The sequence below is a fragment of the Trichoderma aggressivum genome, assembly GCF_033847375.1.
Source record: "Trichoderma aggressivum f. europaeum strain CBS 100526 chromosome Unknown scaffold_015, whole genome shotgun sequence".
Classification (NCBI taxonomy): Eukaryota; Fungi; Ascomycota; class Sordariomycetes; order Hypocreales; family Hypocreaceae; genus Trichoderma; species Trichoderma aggressivum.
In genome coordinates, this window is record NW_026946381.1 from 103,705 (window position 1) to 125,717 (window position 22,013).

The following is a 22,013-nucleotide window of genomic DNA, read 5'->3' on the forward strand; positions in this document are numbered from 1 at the left end:
ACGATAATGGCAATCTCGGGGCTAGAAACGGTGGCCATGCTGAAATGTCACCACCTGAGCGAATAAATAGTATGCCCTCTCAAGCCTCCGCGCCGTTTCCAGAAGAGTCCAAAGGCAATCCTTCTGAAAATAATTACAAATACGGTGAAATGAAACGCCATTTAAATCCTGTTCCACCTGTCAAACCACCTCTGCTTTCCTGCCGGAGCTTAGAGTCCGTGGTCATGAGCAGAGTCAAACGAACAATGATGGTAATGCTCCATCAATTCCCCAAAGCCCATCGGAATCGACCAAATATCGTTTTCGAACTACACCGCTCCTCCAAAGAGAGCAAGAAGGCATTGTTCCGAACAGAATCGCGGGCAATTCAACAATGCGCCAGCACCTTCAGGCCAGCACATATCTACGAAACGCCCAAACAACGGGTTCGATGCCATTGGCCATTGGGCAAGTTACCCACGGCGACCTCCTCAATCACCGCGGTCTCTTGCAAATTCAAACCAAAGTAGCTCTGTGAGAAGAGTCAGCGAGTCGCGAAATGATGACAGGGAAAGCCCATCAAGATATGATCCAAGTACTGAAACCAATGTCTTTTTTGGAGTCACTGATGAAGATCGCCATATATTCACAGAGCCAGACCAGATCAACTCCAGTGATGGACAAGATGGTGCCACCCCCAACCAAAACCTGCAGCGTTCTTCTATTGCGGTTAAGAACACATCAGTATATGGTTTACGTACCGGGAGTAACGATGGAGCCTCAAGACACATACACCCTCGTCATATAGGGGCAGGCGTTATCAATAACAGCGTATCACAGCGCAGCGACACCCCTATTCCGAGTCAACGGCTTCCCACTTCGACCGGGAATACCTCAACATCACGTCAAACGAATGGAAAGAATAATCGTGGCCCAGCATCCAGCCGACTTAATAATCCAGGGCCAAATACGACCAACCCCAGGGACAGAGAACGCAGCACCACTCCCCTCCCTCATCAAAGTAGACGGCCTTCTCACATAACTATGTATAACAACAGCGTCGGTATGTTGGGAATTGAAACCTCCCACACTCGCTTCCCGAGTCAATCTGGGACACCAAATAGTCTCAGAAGAGTTCAGTCACAAGTCTTTCATTCCAGAATACCACGACGCGTCCAGCGACATGTTATTCATCTCAAAGACAACTACCTTCATTGACGCACTAGCCAAACGGCAGGATCATTACACAATCTTTACCTAATGTCATAAAAATAGGCAAAAACTCCCCACTGTTACGTCTTCATTGGGCCTCTCAATTGGATGGTAGATATAACTTCTATTTATAACACATAGATTCAACTGCAACACGCAGTCAATGGCTACAGGCGAAACTCACCTGACCTAAACGTTTGCGGCAATGCTTTGGCGTCGCCCCTGAGGATGCGTTGAAATATAGTGGATAAGCAACAGTTGAATGGCTAGAGAAATAAATCACTTTACACGCAATGGGATAAACTTCAAGTATAGGGCAGGTACCGAGGCTCCAGATGCAAAGCAACGGCTTATCACTTGGTGTATGGGATTAGCTCAGCAAAAATGAACCAAAGACTACGAATACATATTAAATCCCCTTACGAAAAAGAAGAAGAGCAAAAGATCTGAAAGGAAAGGAATAATTTTGCTCTCAGGCCCGTGTAGCTGGATATCGGCAAGCAAGTCTAGTCTCATTACCTTGATTACAAATTCCTCGTAGTGCAAAATGGTCTCATTTAAGTTATAAACTTTGTACTGGATCGTTGTTCAGCAAGTGTACTCAGCTTTGTTAATTGCGTCTACTATTCTGTCTTTCAATTGTTGGTATTTAGTCATAGGGTTACGTCAGTATCTCTAAGCCCGTTGCGTGTATTTCGCAGTTGCAACAACTGAAGGTATCAGTTTCAATCATTAGCGAGTATCAATGATACTATATACAATCATCCTATACATTCAAGCGTGTCTACTTATTTAAGAGTCACCAACGTGACGATTTCCTGGTTTACAAGAACATTGTACGAAGTCGAGTCTCTGAATATGAGCGCAGAGTATTGCTGCGGCAGTAATACTCGTTGCATACGTTCCCTCGGAAGCACATCTTAGAGGTGAGATACCTGCTTTATCTCGAATGCGAGCATTTGCTCCGGATCTGAGAAGCTCACGAATTACGAGAGTATAACTTTGAGCTGCGGCGAGATATAAAGGGGTTCTCCCCAGATGATCACGCTCATCCAGCCCGGCCCCTAGTGCAACCAATCTATCGATTAGTCCGTAAATCCCAGCGTCGGCGGCAATATGCAAGGCAGTGAGGCCGGTTGCTGTCTTTGCTGAAACATCTGCTGACAAGTCTAGTAATACCCGGCAAAAATCTATTCGCGATGTGCGATCGATATGGAGCCCGCCCGGTGGCTTACAGAAGTTGGATATCAATCCTTCGTTTGTGGCGAGTGAAAACGCAAGGTGAAGAGCCGATCGGCCCTCTTCGTCCTTCTCGTTAACGTCTGCGCCGTGCAAAACGAGAAACTCAGCAAGCTTCTTATCGCCAGCAAGCACTGCCTTGTATAGTAGCGTCTGACCGCGTGAGTCTCGACGTGTAACATCAATCTGAGCACCAGCAGACACCAGTGTATTGACGTGATGAAATCTCGCGGAATGAAGCCCATTTGCTTCCAATTGTTCAAGCACAATATCTATCGGGGTGCAATGCTGTGCGTCTTCAATATGGATAATGGCACCGTTAGCGATCAACTCTTTAACCAAGTTCCCAGTTCGAACGCTTTCAACGCTGTGATGGAGTGGCGTTCTACCTGCACCGTCTTTCGCATTGATATCCGCACCGGCACGAACGAGATCTTGGATAAATGCCTCTCTACCATGTTCGTAGCACATATGGTGGAGCGACGTCCATCCAGAAGAGCTCCTTGCATTCGCGTCTGCCCCAGCGTCTATTAGCTTTACAAACAACTGTGTAAATACATCTTCGCTCTCATCGCTTGCAGTTTTTGACCATCTGATGCTGGCTGAAGCCTCAACTTTTCCAGCAATTAGATGGAGGGGGGTACGACCCTGGCTATCCGTTGCAGTAGCATCAACTCCGCAGGACACTAATTGTTGAAGAATACAAGATGAGCTATCATCTGAAATAGACCGGATAAGCTGGTGGAGCGGTGTGAACGTTTGGTCATCTCTGGCCTCAACATCTGCGCCGGCCAGTACTAGCGCATGGAGAAGTTTGATATCACGAGACTGGACGGCAAGATGAACAAGACTTTCACCGGATGCGTTCCGCTCATTGATATCCGCACCTTTGTCTAAGAAGAATTGTAATGCCGCGGAAAGGTGATCGGGCTTGCAATACCTTCCCCCAAAGAAGTCATGAAGAGGAATATTGCAAAGCTTTTGCTTGACGCTAACATCGAAGTTGAGAAAGTCTAGGGCTAATTCAAAATCACCAGTCCCGATTGCTTTGTTGAATATTAGCCGGTAGTCAGGAACCACCGCACTTAAGACTATTTCCTTCGTCTCTTCCACGGCGTGATTTCCTTTCAATGCTGCCAGAAAAGTCTGACGAAACTTCTTCTTCCTCAGCGCATTCTCTATTTCCTCTGTGTGGACTTGTGCACCATGAGCCACAAGAATGCGAATTGATTCGGTTCGGCAACAAAGTATCGCGGAAAGGAGTGCAGAGTCAATTTGATCCGAAGGGGGTCGGATTGACTTGCTTCTCATAATGCAATCCACCCAGGTATCCAATCCCTGCTCCACCGCCAATGACAACAATGAATTCGTCTCAGTGATGTTTTCCTGCAAGCTCAACCACCGTTGCCAGTAATGTCCATTATGAAGAAGGTCAATGATTGGCATTGGGTCCGCGCCGTCATCTTGAGCCAATCGAGCATGGAGAAAGACTCTATTGATGGCATACGATTCGAGAGCCGGATAATCACTAAGGATTTTGGATCTCGCTAATGATGAGTGGGAATTCATGGATCCAGATATGAGGTCTGAGATGTCCCGCGGTTTTTGATTGTTTTCGCCTAGCTCTAAATCCTCAAGAGGACGAGGGAAAGAATTTGCGTCTTCCCTATCATCAGGGTAGGGAGAATTGCGGTTATCATGGCTGCTAGCCGAGGACCCAAAACTGGTGGCCCGAGAATGTACGGAAGGCTGCCAAACGACATTGTATGGCCTATAAGAAGACAATCGGTTACTCATTGGTAGAAAGGGGTTGGAATTATCCAAGTGAGCTTCAGGCTGTTCTGTGAACATCTTGGGGTAAAAAGAGGAAAGAGACGGGGAAGACTGCCGGTGAACTTCAGTCTGTTCTGTGCGTATCCGAGCGTCAGAGAGTCCTTGAAGTTCCTCGACAGCCAAATATTGAAAGCAGCACTTTGCTAGGGCAATATGTCCTTCTGCACAAAATGATACGATGCCGTTCTTCTGATATCCTGCAACCTCCCAAGCCTTCGATAGCCACTCTCCGCCCTCAACGAAGAATGAACGTACAGATTCATGAATTAGCTGGACAATTCTGCTGTCTCCAGATGAACTATCAAGGGAGCCTGCTCCGGCAGCCGCGGATTTCACGTCCTCAACCTCCGAAGCACCTGTGGATTGATGCATTTTCACTTCAACGAGACCACGAGAAATCGCCCTAAGTTGATCCACCAACTCTTGATCAGTGGCAGTGTAAAACTTGGAATCTTTCCATTCAGCAAGCGATTTTTGGGGTCCATAAATGAAGGCAAGAATATGATGCCATTCTCGAAGTCGTAATGGGCTCGTAGACAACACCGCCCACTGAAACAAGTAGATAACTATCTGAAGTTCTGCCCTTGACATTTTACTTGGGTCCAGCAACTCGGCGAAAAGGCTGTTGAGCTGAGCTGGCAGGCGGAGTATCTCGTCAAGGAGGTACTTCTTGTTACGCCCATTAGCACTTTCTTTGATGATTTTATCGATAACCAAGATGACCCAGAGAAAGATCCCATCAGCCTTGTTGGCAATTTCGCATTGAATTTGCTTCGTAGTCTGGTTATCACCGAATCCGGCAACTTCGAGCCGCCTTGAGATGTAATATTCAATGTCAGAACGAGTAAACTTCTCCACTCTGATTTCTGGACAATCTTTCAGGACCACATTTGGAAATTCTCTCCTGGACAAGCACACATCAAGCTGCACGCCGGCTTTGTATGCTTCGTCTGTGAGGTGGCGAAAAAAGTAGGCTATGTCGCGGTTACCTGGCTCATCGCATTCGTCGAGAGCGTCCACAAAAATGACGGTTCTAGTATTGTTCTGTTCATCTAAAAAAATATCTTGAAATATTTCTCGAAAGCTGGATAGATATTCATCTGAAATCTGGTCGTCATCCTGTTCCTGTGACTCCTGTTCCCGTAGCTTCAAGAGGGCTGGAAATTTCTGGGGATGAAATCGCAAGATTTGATGAAGCAATGAGCGAAACATGCCTAACTGTGAGTGCTCCAGCAAATTACCCCGCTTGTTGAAGAAGAAACCGGCAACACAGATCGTAGGCTCAGAAAACTTGGAAGAAACTTGCTCGAACGTTCGCTTCATAGTTGTTGATTTACCTGTCCCTGGTTTTCCCACAACTTGTAGCAGACCATGATGTACTTTGACATTCTTTCGAGAGATCCAGTCCTCATAAGCTTTCACTCGTGCTAGCCATGTGCATGTGTTTAAAAGAGGATTCTTGATGGCCCTCAAGCGATTTTGCATTCCTGGGAAGCCAAGAAAGCGCTCGATCTTACCGGAGGCTGTATAATTAACACTCGGTTTTTCGCCTTCATAGACCACAGCCTCGAGCTGTATGTATATCCTTTTAATCTCGCCTGACACCTTTTTATAATTTGGACAATCAGCGCTGTCGAATCGGCAAATCTCTCTGTGGTCGCCATGCAACGTCTCGGCCCTCTCGCGAGGATCTCCAAGACAGGAAGAAAAATCAGGAACAACCTATTGCTGTAAGAAATTGCCACTTCGTGATTGACTGGAGATTGGGTCATCTTACCTTTGCTTTTGCGACTACAAATGGCAGGCCTCTAATCTTGAACTTGAAAGCCAACCCTTCTTGAAATGACTTTACCTGAAAGTCATGTTTGGCCCAGAGAGAAGAGAATACGTCTTGGCAGCGGGAAAGATCAGCATTCTTAAGAGCTAGACTATCAACAATACTAGAATTGGTATCTAGCAAGAGTAGACTGGCTGCCTTTCGTGCAATAGCCCCGAGAGACGCTACTGAGCTCCCTCTGTGAGGCGTGCCTAGAAATATGACGGCGGAGGTTGAATTCAGAATGTCTTGAAGCTCCTCAGAGTTTGAAGTAGAGCAGTTTGTGAGTATCTAGTGATGACGTTCTTAGAGATGAATAAAAGTTTTGGAACAATGTGATTGGAAGTGGCCTATATCACGCACCTCTTTAACTAGGATACCTCCCAATGAATGGGCGACAAAGATGACTCTTCGGCCCAAAGGACGTGTTCGCGAAAGTTCATTCAAAATATCTTTGCCATGCGTGAAAATATTGTTCTGATTCGTCCTTCCACTGGACGGTAATTTGACGATGACAGTGTCATATCCTAGAACAATAATTCTAGCCTTGGGGCAATCAGAAGGTAGAAGATCTCGAGGCCAAAAAATGCTAGCCTTCGGGTTACGCTTGGTGGTGTCTTGGCTTTTGCTGCCTTGAAATCTTCGGATCAAGTCTTGTAACCAAGGCCCCTTCGATGGAGAATTTGTCATCTGGTCTTGACTATCAGACGCGCCGTTTCGCGCCGTTTCGGCTTCTGTTTCTGCTTTGAATCCATGTCCATACGTCCAGGTCTTGAAGGGATGTCCCTGCAGTCCGTGGACGAGGACAATACTACAACAACGTTGTCAGTCAAGGCGTTATGAGTCTGTCACAGTGGACGGGCATGACGCACTCAACCATGGGCTCACCATCCTTTGGTTCATAAATTATCGATGCTCCGGTCCTGGAAGACGGAGGCTCTGCCATCTTGATGCAATGCAGCTAATACAGCCTGTTGGTAATTTCGCGAATTGACGGAAAGCGCAGGTTTGGTAGAAAGATATAGATTAGTTGCAAAGACACAAGAGAGTAGATGGTGTGAATTGCCGAGAGTTGGTCAGAAACCATGTGAGGGGTCGTCAAGGCCTGGATTATGTTAGGCAATACATGCTAAGCTGTGAACACTTCCAGCTCTCGCCCAATGAACCCCGACCTTGTATTCCGCTTTATCAGTGAGTACTTGATTGGCCCGACCTGCTTATTATGCAAAGATTAGATTGGCATAGGTAGACGCAAGTTAATCCTATCAGAAGATAACACGAAGTCAGCATGCGCATGGGCTGGTATTGATGCATTGGGCAACGATCAAGGGAGCCCAAGATTTAGGTAATATGAGGCAGCCCCCTTGGGTACCTGGCTGCATCTGCGTACATCAGGGAACTGCATGTATACACATGTAGGTACCTAGTAGGTATTACCTGTGAGCACCAGAATATGTGTACATACCTGGTATCTAGTAGGTAGAACTCTACTTGTATTTTACGTACATGTACCTAGGTAGTCTCTGCTAACACTTGATTCAAAGCCCACCCGAATAAGATCTTGACGGTAATATAATTACCTCTATTTATAATGAGCATACAAGTTCTATATTTACCCACATCGCAACAAGCGGTTGCCTAATATTCTTTATCTTGATTTAGACATATATTACCCTTCTTATATGGAGAGGGTATATTCTTAAGAGCCTGAAGAGGTCTCTCATTCCCACGACCTACAATCCAACGTGCTTGGATACCTCACATTTATTGTTTATAACAATGGTCTGCTTTTAGGGAACTCTGAGAGAGAGGTAAATACAGGTGCAAGCCTTAGTCGGGGAAACATTTGCATCTGGGGTCTTACGTTGACTGTGTAATGTTTAAGATTCTCATAACGGTAAGCTATTCTATGTACGAGATCAACCGTGGACACTCGATCAATTCAAGCTGGTGCTATATACACATTGCAAGCTAAGTGGTCACTCCACTGGTATATCAATTCATGACTCAGATTGAATCTCAACTAGCAGGAACAGCCGCAAGCAAGCTCCATAGATGGTCGTTGGTTCCGTTGTCCTGGAACTGGACAACGTTGGCGCTGTTAGCCGTCGACTGGCCATCAACTCCAACCACCAGCCCGCTATTCTTATTCTTTATCAGATATAGCCCATCGCTGTTTGACTGTACTCGCCAAAGGTGGTCGTCGGTCCCATTATCTTGAAACTGCTGAAGACGTGCACTGTTGGACGTTGACTGCCCTTCGACGGCCAGCAGGAGTCCGCTGTTGAGGTTCTGGATCTTGTACCAGCCACCAGAAGCCTTGACAAACTGCCACAGGTGATCCCGGGTGCCGTTGTTGTCATATTGCTGAATGTAGGCGCCGTTGGTCCCGGAAGCGTTCTGGACGCCCATGAGCTTGCCGCTGTTTAGATTCTTGAGCTGGAAGACAGCTGCGGTCCACACTTCGAACTCGGAGAGACCCCAGCCCGATCCGCCGCCAGGGTTGGGGGCCACGACACGCAATTGCGAGGTGGTGATTGTCGGGAAGGTGATCTGCGTCAGTGTATTTGACGCCGAAGAGGCTGTGCTCCGCTGCTGGCCGGGGACTGTGATCCAGGCGCTACCAGAGAGATATTGGAGATCATAGCTCGAGGGCAACTTCACGCCGCCGCCGTCGGTGTAGAAATAGAGCCGGACGTTGGACACTGCCTGCGACCTTCGGAGGTCCACGCCGAAATAGTCCTGGGCGTTGGGGCTCTGGTATGAAGTCCAGCGGCTGTTCTGGGGCACGGCATTGCGGAACACGATGCCGTCGACGGCTCTCCAGACATCGTCGTACGGTGAGGTGTAGGATGCGAATGGCGTCGAGCCCGATGAGAACTTCTGGGTGTTGGCGGCGATATTGACCTGTGAGTTGATGGTTTGGATAACTGCACTGCCGACGTTGACAGTGAGCAAACCGATAGTAGAACGAGTGCCCGCGAGGGTGCCATCAACAAAAACTCTTAAGCCAGAACCCTGGTTGTAGCGAGAACCGGATCTGTCCCAGATGACCGTCACCTGATGTCCGTGGTATTCAACATTCTCCAGTGCAAAGTAGTCCCATGAAGACGGCACGAGAGGATCAACCGTCAGGGTATCATTGGATTGTCCGCGTAGGCCAAGAAGCCCAGCAATGACGTTGTCGATAAAGGTGGAATGATTGTAGTCTTCGCTATGGTTATAAGTGTCGTACATCCACTGGTTTGCGTCGGGATTATGAGCTTCGGCTACATAGGGGATGCCATTCCTATATTGAGTTGCAGCGTAGCCAACAAGAAGGTTATAGTAATCAGTCGATGTAATGTATGACTGCGCGGGATACTCGTGGAGCACAGTTTCCACGGCAGTGAGGACCTGTGAGCTAGCGTATGGCCATGATGGGCCATCCCATTGGAGGCAGTTTGCGCCTTGGTACATATACCATTGGCTTCGTCGTTCAGTAGTGGTAGGTCCGTATGTGGCCGCAAAGCCCTGAGAATCCTTCAGCTGGGAAAAGGCGGCGATGCCCGACGCTTGCGGCATGTTGAACATCCACGGAAAGTAACCCATAATCTCACGAGTAGTGAGCAGCGCTCCCGAGGGGTTGTTGTCTCGTTGCCGGTGCATGAAGAACTGACGCGAACTGTCCCAGAGAGTATTCTGCATTGTCGTCTGTAGAGCGCTGGCTCGGCTTGTATACTCGGAAGCCAAGGCTGCATCTCCCTTCAAGGTGGCCAAAGACGCGATAGCACGAGCGTCTCCATACTGATATCCGTTAATGGTAGGTCTATAGCCAGCACCGCCGTGATAAGGATCGCTGGTTTGATACGATGCGGCTGTGCATTCGCTTGCATCCCAGACGGGGACTTGCCAGTAAAGCCCGAGGCTCTGGTTGAAGTGGTTGTCCCAGCCCCGGTATTGTTTGACAAGATTATCCAACTGACCGATGGCGAAATCTCGATCTCCCGTTACAAGATAATGGCGCCACACTGCGGTGGCTGCCCAGAAGCTGTATTCGTGGGCCCAATCAGAGGTGTCGAGATTGTAATTATCAGTTTGCGGCTTTGGGAACGTGCCAGGGCCAGCCAACCAGTAGTTGATGTTGTCTTTAACGTATCTCTGATCCCGAAGCCATCGACCTTCGATGATGTGATGTCCCGCGGCGGCTACGACGCCTCCGTATGGCGCACCGTAAGTGACTGGCGTTAGAAACTCGCTGAGCATGTAGCCATACTGGGCACCGGTGTAGGTAAGATGCTCCTTGTAAGTCTGCCAACGATAGTAGTAGACGGCCTGAATCTGTGAGTTGGGGATATCAAGGAACGGGATGTTCTGTTCGAACCAGTTGGGGTCTTCAAATCCGGAAAGCAACTGGCTATGATTCAAGAAATTGGTGGCTACGGAACGTCCTGAGAGGGCAATGACGGCAGCACCCAGGGCGGGAACGCTAAGTGTCTTCATTTTGCTAGAGTCCAGCTGGCTTTTGCCTCGAGACTGAGGACATTTATCCGGAGGTCACTATCTTGAAATGGATGATGTCTTCGAAACTGACAGCTTTGACCATTCCAACGAGGGCATGGACTGGAGCCCATGTGTACAAAGGAATATTCTAGAGGCGGCAATGAATGGAAGGCCATTATATAGAGAAAAAGGAAACCGCGATCCAAAGCGCGAGCTGGGTTTGGAAGCATCAGTTAGCCTTTTTGATGCGTCCAAGTATGCCGTACTGCGTCCTTCCTAAATCTGCTAATAAAGACTGTGCAAGTCTTGGCTTGAAGAATGACCCCATGTTACATCGTGAGCGACTAGGCGATGAATCCTTTAATATAGCATGACTATAATGCCGACAGCCTCTCCGTCTACTAATCCATTTTGATACGGCAGCCCCATCTTAGATGCGCCTTCACTTGGCTATATCACCACATCAAAAGAGCGGGCAGACTATCAGGGACAACTGTTTGTGTATTTACAGGCAAGCCTCTCCTGCCCAATGTTTATATAAGCCCAAAGTGATGTCTTATTGTGCTCTTGGATCCCATTTCATCTAACGAAAAGAAAACGTATAGATTGTCAAGTAAGCGTATAGAGCATAAACCAGGCGTATAAGGTGGAGAGTAAGCGTGTTTTAATTACACGCATTCCTTGAAAGTTGATCCACTCAAGTTACCATTGGGGTCAATCACTTTCAGCGCCATTGGTCCATATTCACTTCGATTCATCTGGAGCACATGACAAATTGCGGTTTCGAGACTCAGTAGGGGATGGGCGCATAAGTTGGACCAAGCCCAAAGAAGAACCTGGAACTCTTATAATCCATCTAGCGTGGAATCTATAGCCTGAAAGAGCAGTATGGTTACCTTACTCAAATGACATTAGGCGAGTTCGGCGAGTAGCAAATCTATCAAGCTCTCATCTACTACCAAGAGCGTTGATGGATGTGCGTATTGATGCTCTATTAGACAGACCAAGAGCGGGTAGCTCGTTTGGGCGATCTCGGGGAGCGTCAGCTTTTCACTCACAAGGGACTGTATACGCCGCCGCCGGGTTTAACATCAATGCTACCTCCACAGTCTCTAGCCTCAGCTGGGTAACCCTCAAACGAAGGCGATTGGACCGCTTCAGGCGTCTTAGCCGCAGCGTAGATGGGACTAACCCAGTGACTCTGACGGCAGTTGTGTGATATTTGTCTCTTCCCATGGACATCACACACCAACGAGAACTCCCAAAGGGCGTTTGAGGATGGAATGGATGGCCTTGTTTCATAGCGCCCGACTTTGACAGCTGCTCAATTAAATACCCAATTATACGCAGATGGACACGGCTCATGTCTGTCAATGAAAAAGTAATGATTATGTACATATATTAGACGATGAGGGGAATATGTCCTTGAGAGGGTCACCGTAGCATGCTATGTACATGAACTCTTACTAGGCACGGGAGAAGAAACACATTGAGATGCGGCGACGCTGTGACGTTGCAATGGACTGGGGCTTTTATTCGACTACCTTATGGTTCCTAGTGAGGTTGATTCCATTCTCCCCGCATCGGCGACAATCTCGAATACCGGCATCATCGGTCGTCTCGCCTCGGCAATTGGAGGAGCTGAATTCGGCCCGCGCCTCTCCACCCATCACCGTGCAGTAGTACTCACTCGTTCACGGAATTAGGAGGTAGTTTTGTTTCCTTTTAATTACTGCGAATCTTTGGCTGGACTTTCGGTCCGGTTGCCATCATATTGGTACGATGTTCTGTTTCGCAACATAACTACAAAGGTTAGCTTAGGCTCCAACATATCCAACATGAAGACTCTTGTCTGTAAAATGTTAAATGTACCTGTGTTTACCTACCTAAACAGGCCTCCCGGTCGCTTAGTCCGACATAGCTTCAGTCAGGCATCCTGAGTCTCTGTAAAACCCAGTCACAAACGATTGGTCTGGCAATCCAACTATACAGCTTCAATTGTGTTTCATTAATAATTATGTATTTATTATAATATTCATCAAGCTTTTTACACAAAATAAATACTTTATATTTAAAGACTGTTGGCCCAGTGACGACGACATTGAATATCAGCTTCGCATTATTTGCAGCCCAGATAGTCAGCCCTCTAAGGCCTCGTACCGCACGTTCCGCGTGGGGGGTTCTCATAACTGGTCAGCTCTTGAGAATTTGCCAAGAAGATCGCCTTTGTCATGAAAAATATGTCTCATAGCCCAAAGAATGGGAATCTTCGGTGACTATTAGATAGGTTGACAGGTGATAGTAATGGCACGTATCTTTGCAAATACACGTGGCTCTGTATGTGTGATTAAACACGTACATTATCTACATATGTACATACATATGTATCCCTTGCTGCTGCCCAATCGTTCATACCCGAGCTTCAAAGCGATACGCTCACTCTATTGCCAGGTATTTTAAGTATTCCCGAAGTTGGCATGATGTCCTGTTTCATCAGAATCTTTACTCTTCCGATCTTGACTAGCTATACAAGCAGCCTCCTTCCACTTTTCTACTACATATAGGGGATTCAATCATGGAGATCACGGGGACTATAAAAACGACAATCGATCTACTCAAATTCCTCGAATATGTCGTTAATTTCATAAGGCGGGTTACCGGCAAAACCAAGATGGATGAAGTCGCTAAAGAGATTAAGACCGATCTCTCTCACCTGCAGCGTTTCCTTCTCGATATCAAGCAGCGTCAAGAACATCTTCCGATCTCTAACCAGGATCAGACTTTACAAGGTCTTATCAAGGACATTAAAAGTAGAATAAATAAGGTTCAGGAGGTCTTGAAAGATCTGGAAGCTTCTCACAAAGGCCATGGTCGGGTACTGAAGAGAGGACGCCTCGTGCTTGGAGGCTTCGAAAAGATCTGAAGAGTCATGCGGAGAAACTTGACAAACTTAAACACTTGTTGGAAGACCATATGAGAGACTTGGAAGCTCAACACAAAGCTTTTTCTCAAAAACTAGACCAGGTGTACGAGCGCTTCAGCTTTTCTCTACCCAATCTAAAAGGCAGGAGGCTAGATGGCACACTCTAATGGATCTGGACACATCCAATCTTCATTCATTGGCTTGTTATGCCACAGATACAGGACAATCAAAGTACGCCATCAGTCCTTCCGATAACCAATGATACCAATCCAGAGGGGAAGGTTCGTATAATCAGTGGTGTTGTGGGCTGTGGTAAATCAACCTTGGCAGCATATGTAGTAAATGAGCTGAAAACCCGACATCCAACATTATTTTTCTCCTTCTCTACAGATTTCAGGGATCAAAGGGATACAAGAGCATTGTTGAGGGCTCTTCTCTCACAGATTCTTCAAATACTTTCAAGCGAACGGCAACAACATCATATATCGAGCCTTCTGGACAAGACAAGGCCCATCAATGAGCCGGACGATCTCATCGGCATGGTTGTCGAGTTGGCCAAAGAAATTGAATCAGAGTTGTACATCGTCATTGACGGCATCGACGAATCTGAAGACGATTGGAACAAGCTTTCACACGGTCCTCTTGGCCATATGGAAACGCTTTTGAAGGCCAACTCTCGGATGTGGCTCCTCTTGTTTGTCAGTTAATTGAAGAAATCCGCCGTGATGAGATACAAAAGGTCCTGGAATCAAAATCTGTCAACATGTATTTGTGGATCAAATACATCTTCATCGATTTGCGCAACGCGGGTAGCGAGCGGGAGATTGAGGAAGCACTGAATCGACGACCAGATGACTTGAATAGGCATTACAGTCGCATGCTGTCTAGTATCATGATGAAACATAAAGGAGAATTAGTCAAGAGACGATCAAAGGGCCGCTTCACTCTCATCATCGGAGCATCGCGTCCCTTTACGATGATGGAACTTCTTCGCGCACATGCATTCGCCCTTCCACTATCGCAACAGGCGTCCAGCTACCAGCCAAATTTACTTAAACCAGAGAGCGTCATTGAGGCTTGTGGCGGCTTCATAATCGCCGATGACGGTGTCGTCCAACTGGTGCACACCTCTATGCGAGAGTTTTTCCTCCGACCTTCCCATCTCTGGGAGAGATTGGATGAATATGACATTAAATTCTTCCGTCTTTAGCACCAATACTGCCACCGGATGCTGGGGCTCTCATGTTCGACTTATATGAAATGTCTTGACGGGCATGCTCAAACTAGCAGCGATCAGATGGAGGATTCCATCAACGATAATAAGTTTCGCAATTACGCATCTCATTACTTTTTCTCACACTTATTGGAGTCAAATATTACCCTACAAGACGAATCACTCCAAATTTTTGAACTCTGGAAGTCAGGCAACGCTAGTGTTCTGACGAACTTGTTACTCAAGAAAGAAGACGAAAGTATACCAATCCAGTTTTGGGACGATGCCTGCCACTTCTTAGGAGCCTGGAGCTACTCAGATACAAAAGTTAGACGAGCCTTGGGTTCTCTCTCTGATGTCGAACAAGAAATATCAGACCCTCCGGCTCAATACCAAGACAGCGAGCAGCTTTCGAAAAATTTTCTGCATCAGCTCGCTGACTATTATGAAAACAAAGGATTTGGCGCTTATGGCAGTGGTGCTGATGTCGGTCGAGAAGCTGCCCTGAAAGGCAAAAGGAAAGGAGAAGCACTGGCTGGCGCCTCGTCTTCAACAGCAGATACCCATCGTCCTACCGGTCGCATAAAAGATGATTTGTTGGTTATAATGGACTTACCGATTGGCAATTTAATCGGTACCATGATCCAGACGAGAGACCGGCTGATCATCAATCCCATGGATAGTGTAATCACGGCACTTGCGAATTCTATCAAGAAAATGGCATTTTTCCCATTGATGCAGATAGGCATTTACACTGCAAATGTCCTTCGCAGAAACGAGCAAGCATTGGAGATTTTCCAGAGTGCTCTTCAAAGAGTCATAAAAGAGAAAGGCACTCGCACTTGGGCTAGGTTATGGGTAGGCCATACATCATGGGGTCCGGACGCAGAAGTTCATTATCGAGAAGCAATGAATATACTACACGCAGGCCGTATGAATCCTCTTCGGGAGCATATGTGCCTTATCGCTATTTGACGCTTGCTTGTGCGCAAATTGAGTTATGGCGAGAGGGAGGGCGTGGCGGACTTGGCGATCCAGTTCAGTCGGATGGTAGTCAGATGCACTACTGCTAGTGATCCTGGCTCAGGATCCCATGCTGGGTTTTTGAGAGACCAGTGCTACAGGGTCATCAAAACCATTCCATGTTTTCAAAGGGACAAGATTGAATTTGTCCTCGAGGTTGCTGAGGCCTATGATGATCTCTTCGAGCATCTGGGCGAGCTCCTCCGGCCATTCGTGGATGGTGCTGTGAGTACCAGTGCAATCAATCGTCAGTCTTTCTCGAGGATCTTATGTCTTTGGGTGAATGCAAAGGTAGCCTTAGGGAGAGAAGATGTTGCAATGGATATAATACAGGCCAGCGATAATGGCAATATCGAGCTTGATGAAGAAGAAGGAGCCGTCCTGATTACCGCTTACATATATCTTGCAGATGCTTCTGATGCATGCGCTGATTCGGAGGGCGCAGGCTACTGTAGAATACGAGCGCGGGAAGTGTTAGAAACGATGTTTGCCTCATCTCTGGATCCAAAAAGTTGTCCTAGGATGGAAAAGGCTTCTCGATGGATTTCAAGATGGGCACGGCCATGCCAAGAATATTTTAACGGCAGCTTTAATGATTACGAGAGATCCAAAGACTTGCCAGAAATGTTCCCATTTGAGGTGTGGTGGGCGCCTGATGTTGGCACCGACTATTTGAAGTACTATAGTTGCAGTGTCTAAGTTGATTTTCATTAGGTTTAGCTGAGTTACATGGAAGTTTCAAGCAGTTAAGTTCTTCTTACCATGGGTGCTTTTGCTTCTGGTACCCGATGAATCTAACAATCTAACTACACAGCTTCAATCGTGCTTTATCGACCAAATGACAGAGAATGTTCTCAAAGACAATGCCTTTAGGTACACCCTGGAGGGGTATTGTAATAGTTCGGGCATGTCGTTTATACACAGCGATGTAGACCACCGCAAGGCTCCAAACTCCGAAGATATAACAGACAAGGATCGAAGGCATATAAACTCAAATTGCGAAGTCAATCAGCTGGCAATGATATGTCGCTATCCACGCAGTGGTTATCCGCCATTCTACAGCTTTTGATCAGCTGATCCATACTACCGTGGCCAATTTTTATCCCTTTCCGAGCCGCCAATACAACACCAGTGCTTAAAGCTTCGGCTCATTTGCCAAATCGAAGCGCTAGATCTTTCATGAATGTATCCACATCATCAAGTTTCTTGACCTCTTCTGCTTTTAATGCCCATTTTACACCGGACTCCGGCAATGACTCAGTATATGGCTGAGATTCCATCCATTTTGATCATTTCTGGATAACCGAAATGGCATCATCAGGCGTCATTTCAAACCATTCGATATGCTGTATCGAACAGCCAGTACAATAGACGCTTGTTCGGCAATAATCCAGCTCGGCGTGGCACAAAGCCTCAACCCGGCGGGCATTTGGGACAATTGAGCTCTCATAGAGCGACTTGGGCTCTCTGTTGCAGCTCAACTTCCACTCTTCATACTTTTGTTTCGGACTGCGAGTAGTGTATCCGATTTTGACAAGCCTCTCGTTTCCTTTAACTGTATAAAGGTATATGAATCCCTTCTTTAGATCACCCAACGTCTCTTCCAAGGGAAGCATTACGGTGGTTTTGATCTCTGTGTATGAAGACTCTCGCTCTTGAGTGCCGTCCCTTCTCTTAATAATCTTAAAGGGACTCTCATCAAAAGCTTCGGGCCAGTATTGATCTGGTGGAGGCAATGCCAAGTCAATGGGTGTTGAGCCAACTCGGTTTTCAAGATCATGTCTAGTTTTAACTTTGATCGTTGGACTTTGAACTGTTTCCGGTTGTGAAGTTGTACAAGACTCATCAGAGCCATCCAGCGTATAGCCGCTATCCGACTGTTTAGTTTCGGCTTGGTATGTGCTGCGAATCTCCACGAGTCTCGAGATCCATAGCTCGACATGGTTAGATGACTGATATTGGTGATGATGACAAAGTCCATTACATGCGAGGACCTTGAGAAGATATTCAACTTTGGTATCATCAGAGCCAACCACTGACTTGATAATCTCATCAATAGTTTTGATGTAATTTTGCATCTTTTGCCCTTCAAGCTTCCAACGGCAATCTTTCTGCTTCAATGTCTTCCCTATGCAATGACGGTTACTGCAATGGGCGTAATCGCGGCGTAGAGCAATTGTGATCCGCTTCTCCAGAGGTATGAATGGCTTAGTATCGGGGTCTCCAGTAGGAAAGATAGACGTCCATTTCTCAACGCGATCCTCTATATGTCTTTCATAGAGGTGCAAATGGCAGTGAACTAGCTCAGCCAGCTTTAGTAGCTTGTCTTCGAGTTCGACAGATGACTGAGTCAAAGCCACCATCGATTCTATCAAGCTATCCACCTTGGTCCTATTCTTTTCTGGAGAATCCCTTTTACAGGGCCTCGCCTGTTGGGTAAGGCATCCGCATCGCCCATCCTGGAGAGTGAGTCGAGACTTCAGCACGCTTACATCGATCTCTTTCGTTGGCTGCCAATCACTTTTCGTAACCGTATCTGGCGCAGGGGAAGGGGTCCTTGGAGGAGTAAGAAGCCTAGAGGAATCGGCTGTAGTGGTACCATCGTCAAGACTGAGTCCACTACTCTTGTTGTAAACGTTCGGCATTGCTTCTTTACACAAGAGGAGAATGCGGAGGTATCAAGTAGACCAAATTTGGATTCGCCTACCGCATCCAAGATATTTCATCAAACTGAGCTGGCGTTTCAAAGCGTAACCGTCGAAGCGACGTTAGAAGTACAATACCAGGCCTAAATGCCAGCGAAGGCCGATGGAAGAGGGCAAACGACCTTTTTTATGCTCATGAGAATTGTGCCCCTTTGAGTCCTTGGCTTTGATCAGAGTGAGGCAATTGATACGATGACTTGCACACAATTCCTTCAGGCAGCTGCCAAGGGTAGCACAAGATTCGCCTTGGTCCTACCTGCTGCGTCACACGTCTCCGTCATATTCTGCTTGGCTTTGCGTTGGCTTTAAAGGTTCTGATGCAAGTTTTATGTTGGGAGGAGAGCAGTGATTGATGGTGAGTTAGAATTGCTGCCTTGTTGCGGCTTAGTCATCCATGGGCCATATCCAACCCAATACATTACATGCACTCGTCAATGTTCGCTAGCGGCCCTTCTCCTCTTCTCCCCCTTTTTTTGTAGACTGGGAGGTGCCTACATGAATTCAAGGTATCATTTGTGGTTGTCTCAGAAACTGGGGCAATCCTGAGGCGTAATGAACACTCCTCGAGATTCCTTGGAGGGAACGCTCATGCTAAATCTCAGGTCACATCACAAGAGTTGAATGAATAACAAATTGGAAGCGCCACTCACGACAGCTATCATTGGTATGCGACATAAGTGATCATCAGCCTGCGCTCAACAGAACGCTGGAGAGTAGAAAGTTGCTCGCTAACAACAAATCAGACCGGGGATTTGAGCTCTCAAAGCTGATGTAATTCAAGCTGTCAACTTTAGAATTCATCACGGTCCTTTTTGCCCGCATACATGTTTGCCACATTTTCACAATATGACGAATCAATCATGGTCCGCCTCCAGAGCGCAACACCAGCAGCCGCCGCGTATGTTAGATCCTGAGAGACCAGCAACTCCACCTTGGGGCCTGTCATAGCCTCCTTATACCTGTGAACTGAGTTGTTCTGTATACGCGTGATGGCCCGCCTGACAGCGTCCATGAACTTTGGGTTATCCGCGGCCTCCACTGCTACCAGCACTATGCAGTGCTTTCTGAGAGAGAAATCGCCGTTGATGACGTACTCTTCAGCTTGAGATACAAGGTAACCTTCAAGCTAACGCCAAAAGCTTTCCTTTATCACTTGCGTGTTCTTGCTGGTATAGACCAAATTCAGGATTGATGGTCCCAAGGTGATTACTCGAAGTTGAATGAGAGTAGCACGTTGCCATTTGAAAGGAGGTGTAGAAGAGTGATTTGTGAAGCTAGATAATGTCCAGTCGTTAGCGGCGCATCGTTTGTCGAGGTAGAAGAACAAAATGATACTTGCCTAACAAAGTATACCATTCGATCGTTCGTTAGAGGCTCAGCCCCGTGTGTCCATTGACGCTCATCAAATATATCAGGGCCGAAACAACGAAGCTCTGGGCATAACTGGCGCCCGTTGGCAGCGAGAACAGGATTAGTCTCGCCAAGATAGACAGAATCCATATGATCAATCGTTACAGGCTTCAGGCCTACGAGTATACGCGCCCTTTGCAGTAAGCCATCCAATACCCAGTAGCTCAGAGCTTCTACCTTCAACATCACCTCAAGGTAAGTCATTTCCCTCATCTCATCCGCACAACAGTATCAAGCAATGCTCTAGCTTCACAAACAAGGGCCAACACAATCATAACTCTGCCTCGCCATCTCAAAACTCCAAAAGTACATCCACGTCTAAGCCTCAACCCTACTTTGTCAAGACCCCCCTGACAGCAATGCTTATAAAGTGGACTATTCTATCAGCATATCAACGACAGATCGAGGCATTCTCAATAATGATTCTTCGAGTAATATAATCCACAAATTCATCGTCATTCTCATCTGCATCTTTTTGCCAACTGTATACAACAAAGATCGTCGCCGCGTAATATGTAAAGATGCGCTGGCAGGATATCCACAATAATAGCGGGCTTCAACAACTGATAATAAATGACAATCATTCCTCGCCAAGTATGTAATTAATGATATCGCAAAAAAAAAAATATGAACAGCATTAAGACCGTTCACGTCCTTCTGCAATAAAAACACAAACGTATTTAAAGAGGGACCCAGGGGTTTTAGTCAACTCCAGCCACTCAATGCAAAGACAAAGATCCAAAATCCCACAAAACGCCAACTGACTTGTATATACTTGCCCCCCATCTCATCCCGTATTTTCTTCTTGTCCAGTATTAGATTTATCGAACCATGCCGCTCAATCATCGCTGCCGTCTAAGCAAGCTCATGCATTTCGCCACGATGGTTTTCGGAACCCTGTGCCGGAGCCTCGTGGATAACATTCTCCTGTGGCTGGTAGGGTCCGGGTCCAGGAGCGACGTAGCCGCCAGATGGGGCCGGGCTGGTACTTGACGAGATGGTGCTGTATCGAGGATCGACGGGAGAGATGGTGTGGCCTTCAGGAGTAGTCTGGTAGTATTCCTGCTGGTACTGCGGGTATTGTGCTGTAACCGCGGCGAACTTGGGATCGTATGGGCCCTGGGGTGTCTGCTGCATGCCAGGAGGAGCCTGATGGACGGGAGGAACTTGTGGCGTTTGCTCCTGCGGGACGGCCGAATGGGTCTTCTTGCGGCGGAGGAAGAAGAAGGCAGCGAGGCCAATCAAAGCAAGACCGCCAACGCCTCCAACGACACCTCCAACGATGGCGCCAGTGTTGGAGCCGCCGCCGCCGCCAGAAGGAGCAGGAGTTGTCGTTTCTGGGGTAGTATCTGATGTGGTAGAAGGAGGCGACTGAGTGGAAGAAGTAAAATCATTGGCGATGGTGCTTTGAGGAGAATCGCTCGTCAATGTAAGAGGTGAGAACCTCCTAGAAGACTCGCCACGATATGTGGTCAGAGCAGCCTGCACCTCTGTAATCTCAGCACCGTTGCAAAAGACGTCCATGATATCTCCAGGGAAGGAAATTGTGTTGCAGTAGGGCAGCGCCGAGTTGGTACTGTTGACGAGCATGTTAGCCAACACCCAAATATGCAATTTACAAACAGAGGAGAGAAACATACCACTTGAGAGTGAAGGTATCGACCTTGCAGCCATCGTTACATTTGCTTTGGCTAAAGTAGCCCTCGTAGTCGATGCAGACGTTTCTGGCATTGCAGTCCTGCGAGTTACAGCAGGCGACATGTCCCGGACCAGCAGCCGATGATGTGAAGAAAACACAGGTTGCCGAAACGCCACAAGTATATCCCGCGCCAGCAAGGCCAGAGATGTAACCACAAGTGGCATCGGGGGCAATATAGACAACCTCGGGGCTGGATGTTGATGAGCCAGCTCGGCGCTGAAGAGCCTGATGGAAGGGGAAATTGATGGGCTCAGTCGGCTTGGGGGAGAAGCCATCAAAGGCATAATCGGAAGCGGGAGTTGCTCTAGGAAGCTTGTTCAAGTTGCGAGCATCGGCAGCGGCCAACAGAGCCGCGAGAGCGGCATAAACACCTGTTGCCTTGTTCATCATGGCTGGGCTAGGCTTCAAGACGACGCCGTTTTTCGACAGGATTGACAATGCCGTGTCTCAAAAAGCTGGCTTGACCGAGTACTGAGGAC

General features: G+C 47.3%; 5 protein-coding genes across 5 annotated transcripts; 1 reads left to right on the forward strand and 4 right to left on the reverse strand.

Annotated features, from left to right (window-relative positions):
- Positions 1–1,866: 1,866 nt before the first annotated feature.
- Positions 1,867–7,025, reverse strand: Triagg1_4660 (uncharacterized protein; the record flags this gene model as incomplete). Its single annotated transcript, XM_062899088.1, has 6 exons — positions 1,867–1,901; positions 2,127–2,348; positions 2,427–5,985; positions 6,041–6,370; positions 6,443–6,890; positions 6,952–7,025. 6 exons carry the CDS (start codon positions 7,023–7,025, stop codon positions 1,867–1,869), a joined length of 4,668 nt encoding a protein of 1,555 aa, XP_062756240.1.
- A 1,073-nt stretch (positions 7,026–8,098) lies between these two features.
- Triagg1_4661 (CAZyme family GH142 and CBM13) lies at positions 8,099–10,561 on the reverse strand (the record flags this gene model as incomplete). The annotated part of the gene is made up of 1 exon (XM_062899089.1): positions 8,099–10,561. One exon carries the CDS (start codon positions 10,559–10,561, stop codon positions 8,099–8,101), a length of 2,463 nt encoding a protein of 820 aa, XP_062756241.1.
- A 2,575-nt stretch (positions 10,562–13,136) lies between these two features.
- Triagg1_4662 (uncharacterized protein) lies at positions 13,137–14,694 on the forward strand (the record flags this gene model as incomplete). Its single annotated transcript, XM_062899090.1, has 3 exons — positions 13,137–13,436; positions 13,928–14,182; positions 14,224–14,694. The coding sequence occupies 3 exons, from the start codon at positions 13,137–13,139 to the stop codon at positions 14,692–14,694; spliced, it is 1,026 nt and encodes a 341-aa protein (XP_062756242.1).
- Positions 14,695–17,009: 2,315 nt separating this feature from the next.
- On the reverse strand, positions 17,010–18,365 carry Triagg1_4663 (uncharacterized protein; the record flags this gene model as incomplete). The annotated part of the gene is made up of 1 exon (XM_062899091.1): positions 17,010–18,365. The coding sequence occupies one exon, from the start codon at positions 18,363–18,365 to the stop codon at positions 17,010–17,012; it is 1,356 nt and encodes a 451-aa protein (XP_062756243.1).
- A 2,325-nt stretch (positions 18,366–20,690) lies between these two features.
- Triagg1_4664 (uncharacterized protein) lies at positions 20,691–21,924 on the reverse strand (the record flags this gene model as incomplete). Its single annotated transcript, XM_062899092.1, has 2 exons — positions 20,691–21,411; positions 21,476–21,924. The coding sequence occupies 2 exons, from the start codon at positions 21,922–21,924 to the stop codon at positions 20,691–20,693; spliced, it is 1,170 nt and encodes a 389-aa protein (XP_062756244.1).
- Positions 21,925–22,013: the final 89 nt, after the last annotated feature.